Source organism: Crocodylus porosus, unplaced genomic scaffold (genome assembly GCF_001723895.1).
Source record: "Crocodylus porosus isolate Cpor-Errol unplaced genomic scaffold, CroPor_comp1, whole genome shotgun sequence".
Classification (NCBI taxonomy): Eukaryota; Metazoa; Chordata; order Crocodylia; family Crocodylidae; genus Crocodylus; species Crocodylus porosus.
This window is the reverse complement of record NW_017728926.1, coordinates 15,945,789-15,951,583: the sequence shown is the minus strand read 5'-3', so window position 1 is coordinate 15,951,583 and position 5,795 is coordinate 15,945,789. Positions and strand designations below refer to the sequence as shown.

At 45.8% G+C, this 5,795-nt stretch overlaps 1 protein-coding gene across 1 annotated transcript in view; it reads right to left on the bottom strand.

The window, feature by feature from the left end:
- Positions 1-3,833: 3,833 nt before the first annotated feature.
- The window catches only part of TNFRSF4 (TNF receptor superfamily member 4), an 11,224-nt gene continuing 9,262 nt past the window's right edge, over positions 3,834-5,795 (bottom strand). The window contains exon 7 of the mRNA XM_019541594.1: positions 3,834-5,229. Within this exon, the coding sequence (XP_019397139.1) occupies positions 5,159-5,229 (71 nt within the window). The 3' untranslated portion in view covers positions 3,834-5,158. The remainder of the gene's footprint in view (positions 5,230-5,795) is intronic.

The following is a 5,795-nucleotide window of genomic DNA, read 5'->3' as shown; positions in this document are numbered from 1 at the left end:
TCCCCACACTGCCGGCCCATGTTCATCTTGGAGTCAATGATGACCCCAGATCCCTTTCTGCCTCCATGCTGACAAGAGGGGAGTTCCCCAACCTGTCGGTATGGTGCCGGTTGTTCCTCCTGAGGTGCATCACCTTGCACTTGTCTGTGTTGAAACCCATCCTATCTCGTCTGCCCACCCTTGTAACCTGTCTAGGTCTGATTGTAGCCTGTTGCATCCTTCCAATGTGCCCATGTCCCCCCACATCTTAGGGGGAAACAGTTTCGACACTGTTTCAAGTTTTGCTGGGGGATGAAATGTCAGCCCAGCTGGGCTCCTTCCCGGTGTCCTGCCCTACATCATGCTAGGGGTGAGAGGTAGCCCAGCTGGGCTGCTTTCCTATCCCCTACCCTAGATCATGCCAGGGCCAGGAGGCAGGCTCCCACCCCCTGCCAGATCTTTCGCTGGGGCTGGGAAGCCAGCCCAGCTGGACTGACTTCCAATCCCCAGCCTATGGTCAAAACATTTCGACCAGCCTCGTTTTGTTTCGAGGCTATTTTGATGGGTTTTGTTTCATTCCAATTTTGCTGTTTCAACCTTGAAATTGGTCAAAACTGTGTTGGAACAAAACAGCTGGTGAAATTTTGCACAGCTCTAAGATAGTATATTTAACTTTGCAACATTGCCCAGCATTTAGAACAGTTTAATTACACAATTATGCCCAGTTTATAGACAGGAAACTGAGAGACTAAGTGATGCGACTGATAACATCCAGGAATTGTATGATACAGCAAGAACCAAACCTCATGCCAGCACCCTAACCACCAAGAGCCACCATGCTGGATCCATGCTCTACCTGAACAGCCAAAGAAGTCAGGAAACCTGTGACAGAGCCTTCATCTAGGTGACCAGTTTTAAATCCAGTGCAGGCTGAATTTATCAGCTGTAGGCTAGACAGTGACTTGGCAGGTCTCTTTTGAGATCCCAGAGAACATGGGTTCATCTCACCAGCCACATCCCTCTCCACAGTTAGCACTCATTTCTTCCCCATTTCTTCCTCTTCTGAGCAAAGGCCACATCCTGCACCCAAAGATGTCAAAGGCAAAATTTCCGTTGGTTGCAGCAGGGCCAAACTCAGCTTATAACCAAATGTCATGAATGCACTGCTCTCTTTTCACCTGCCCCACATCAAATTGGGCCATAAAGCAAGGGGGTTATGAAAGGTACCTGCTGGTTAAAGGTACTTGGAGTGTCAAGGGATAAGGTTTTCCAAAGCACCTTCCTGACTTTAGGGCCAAAGCTCTGCGTTCAGCAGTGACTGAACTCTGTGGATGCCAGGGCCATGGATTCCAAGCCGTTTACGTCAATGTTAAAAATGGGACCTCAGGTACCATATCCAAAATTGCCTAAGTAACTTAGAAGCAGAACCCTCTGCCCTGAACGTCAGTGCTCCTCAGTCATTTGCGTATGGTGTATATATGAACCATTTCCCATAGGGCAAAAGGGGATGTTAGTTGTTCCATGTTAACTTCCCATCTTCATGCTCTTAACCTGTGGTAACTGTCTGATGGCTGAACTGCTATAAACTTACCTCTTTTTTCACTGAGAGCTACACACCCACAATTGAGTCCACACCCAAGACAATGCCTGTGGGTAACTGGATTAGAATATCTGATGCGTCTGAAAACCCCAACAAATCAGCACCAAACTACCTAAGGGATGCTGGACTGTACAATGTGTAAGGTCTTGTTTTTTTCCCAGGTATACATATTGCACATGGGCACATCGCATGTTAAGAAAAAAAATTATTTGGAAAAATATCACTGTTCATGACACATTGAATATAATACAGAAATTTGTATACAACATGTTTGCATTTCACTTCAGGAAATAAGTGTTCGTTCCACATATATGTATAACATATAACAAAGCATATTTTGTAAAAATATGTTTCCAGGCACCTGTTGGGCTCCCTGATACTGTTTCCTTTGGCCCATCTTGGCAGATGCAGTGGTTATTGTGTATACAAAATATAGATTCTTCCTTTTACCTACATATAAAACACTAACCTTGAACATGAAAAATATCTGAGTTATACAATAGCATCTTTTTTTGTTGCAATTCAAGAAACATGAAACCAAAACAAAACCTATTTACAATAAAATATATTGCAAAAAAGGGCGGCATTTTACAAGTTTCCATACTCACGTGCATGTTGCGTTTCATATGTATGCTTGTGAATATGCATTAGGCTCATAACATATACAATATGCATAAGATACATGCAAATACACCTAAGTGTACGTTAAACAAATATGCATTAAGGGCCTTATCCTGCACATATTTACATCTGTGTTTAACTTTAGGGCTGACTCATGGCAGTCATATTGGCATATGGTGGCCAGGTCAAGATCTGGAGATAAATTACATATATCCAGGTGAATCCAGATATATCTAGATGGATTAAAAAAGCCAAATTATGTCAGGCATAATTAGCATACTTATACTGACCATGAGATGGCTTTTCCTGTCCTTTGATCATGGCTGGGTACTGAGGCAGGGTGCCAATCACAAAACTTCAGTTTTCAAACTGCTCAGAAAGACTTTCCAAGTAACTAACATTTCTAACACAAACCCCACTCTCCTTCCCCGCCAAACACTCTAGGACAGGGGTGGGAAAAATGCAGCCTGGGGGCCGGATGAGGCCTGCCATGCCATTTTATCTGGCCCGTGGGGCCCCTAAAAAATTTAGAAAATTAATATTTATCTGCCCTGAGCTGCCTGTCATGCGGCCCTCGATGGCTTGCCAAAACTCAGTAAGCAGCCCTCCACCTGAAATAATTGCCTGCCCCTGCTGTAGGAGGTAGACAGACAAATGTCATTATTCCTCTTTTACAGACAGGGAGACAGAACCTAGGAGACCGACTCGCCGAAAATCAGTTTCTCAGACACTGTAAAAACTCAGGGCTTCCTGGCTCTTGATTTTAACTGGGAAATCCCCATTGATTTTAAAACTCATTTAGGTCCTGGAAAATAAATTGCCCGTGGCAGACAGGCAACCTCGCTGCTATGAATACCCTTAGAAACTGATGTAGCATTTTTCTGCATAATCTGCTTCTCCCGAGGAAAAACTCTCATTGGATTTCAAGTAGAAGCAGGATCAGGCTGACTGAGCTCACTCGGTTTTTCCGAGCGTGGGCTTCCCCTGGTACCATCCTCTGAAAATGAAAGTTCAAATAAAGATTGACAGCCTGAGTCTGAACTGTGCGTGCCATGTCCAGAAGGCCCGGAAACATCACTGCTGCGCTATCAAACCCGCCGATGCCCCAAAAAGAAACAAAAAGCACACCGCGCTATTTTAATTATTCACAGATACACAATGGAGTTGCGCTCCCAAGAACGAGAACGAGAGCAGAAAGGCATCCTCCTGCAGAGCAGAGTTTGCCAAGGTCCCTTGGAGGAGAAGTGTTTGAAAGCACAAGTGCTACTGAATGTCCTTGCTCACCTACAGAGCTACAGGCAGGGCGAGGTGGCAGGAGACCCTCCCAGGCCTCACCGTTTGTAAACCTCAAGGCACCTGTGAGGTTTACAGCGTTCACTGGAGTTTAGGAAGCTTCTTTCTTCCTTTCGAAACAGAGATTCGGTGTAGGGAACCTAGGGGCAGGTGAGTCCTCCACACCTAGGCTTGCTGGTCTGCAGGGTCTTGCATAAACACCAAGGCTGCAGTTGAGTGGATAACTCAAGAAGGCAATCAATGAGGACCCAGCTCAGCAGTCGTTCTTTATGCTTCCAGTGGAAATTTTCTGATCTCCTCATTCCCTTCCTTTTTTTCTTTTTTTTTTTAAAAAAAAAAGAAGTCTTTTTGCACTTGCTTTGCACTCTGTCTACTCCATCCTTCATCCTCTTCTCCCATTAGACATCACCCCACTTCTCACCCTTTTCCAGGGCTGCCTTCTAAGAAGGCTGCCTGCCCCAGAACACCACAGCCTGCGTCCAGTTTTGGTTGATGTGACCACATCCTGGCTGAGGAGATGCACGCTGCAGGTGCCCATCCTAACAGGATGCTTGCTGTGCTGCCTAGGAACATAAACAGGAAGCACAAAAAAGTGCATCTTGGGCGTGCAGGGCTTACAGATGATGCAGTGGTACAAACGCCAACCACAAAGGCCCGCTGTCAAGGCAGATGGTACTCGCAAGTTGTCCCCTAAGCTGTAGTCTCCATTAGTAATGTTCCTAAGTATCTGAATTTGCTTTCCCTTATAGAAGTCAGTATAAGGACTCCTTCCACAATACATACCCACACACAAACACACATACACACACAAAGAGATCTGGAGCTGACCTATAGTAGGATCAATAACTTATTCATAAATTACCTGTTGGCTCGGTCACTGCAATGTACACAAGAAGCATTTGTCAGGATGCAAGAGTGGGAGGAGGTGTCAGATAACCACAACTGCTCAGCCAGCACTTAGAGTTGTTATGTGCCATGAGCTGTTAGATGCCAGAACGAATAGCTTCACCGATTCTGTATCCTCAGCCAACCTACAAGACTGGTTTGGGCTGAGGCCAAGACCTGAGAACAATAAATCGAGCAGGATTTAAAGGGGATGCTCCTTAACACAGGGAAGAGTCAACAGGACAATCAGACTGGTAAATGAGTTGGGTGCATGAGCCTGGTGGGAGCAGCTAGAAAAATCAGGCCTGAGTAGGTCCCCATCATAGCACGGTAGGACTGCAGGTAAGGTAGGCATGCACATAGACAGGTTTTGGTTTTGAAATTCTTCCTCTCTATGGCCCTGCTCTTATATTCCTAAGTAAATAATACTTTTGATTAATGAATACTGGCTGTTTACAGACCCCCAAAGGGGTGCCGCTGTCCAAATTCAGCCAGACCTGCTAGGTGAACTGGGCTGATGCACCCGGTGCTGTAGGCACGGGCCTGGTCTGATTGATGAAGAGTCACATGCTTCCAAAATAAATGTGCATGGACTGACACTTGAGAGTCACTCGAGTACACTCAGAGGTACAGCTCGTTTTTTTAACCATCTCACACACTCAAGCACACTGGTATATACATATCTCCGTAGAATATTCCTTCGCACAGGGAGTAGCTGTCACACTGCTGGGTTAATGTTGCTTGGCTCAGAAATGCAGTAAGTGATAGCCTGATGGGGACTCAGTTTTTGATCAGGCTGGAATTGGAGTCAATTTGTTCCTCCTGGATAGGAACGCGACAGCTCCTTCCTTCTGAAAGACACAGTAAAGAAACATTGTACAAAGCAGAAAGGGAAAAGGAAGCCCAGGAGCTCTCTGTTTCATGGACACAGGAGCAGACAGGAACCACCAAGAGAGAGCGATGTCCTGGCCAGCCGAGACTGGGGATCCCACCTCAGTTGCATAGGTGTGGGGAATAACAGGAACATCTTTTATTGGTGCTACTGTCAGCCAGCCGGCCCAGAGCCATGCTTCTAGCTAGCTGTGAATGCAGAGCCCACCCATCAAACCGTGCTGTCTAGTCACAAATTCCCATTCATTTGAGGGGGGGGGGAAGAAAAACTCCTAGCCAACTCACTTCCCCGTAAACAGAAGCAACATTAAGAGGCATCTCAGAACAATGATTTCTATATAATACTATATAGATATAGATTCTCTCAACAGTATATGAAACTATGCTCTCTTGATTTCTTAATGGCCTACTATATAAGTCCAGTCTTCATCGATTTCATAGACATCAGGGCTGGAAGGGACCTCGGGAGATCATCGAGTCCAGCCCCCTGCCCAAAGGGCAGGAAGTCAGCTGGGGTCATAGGATC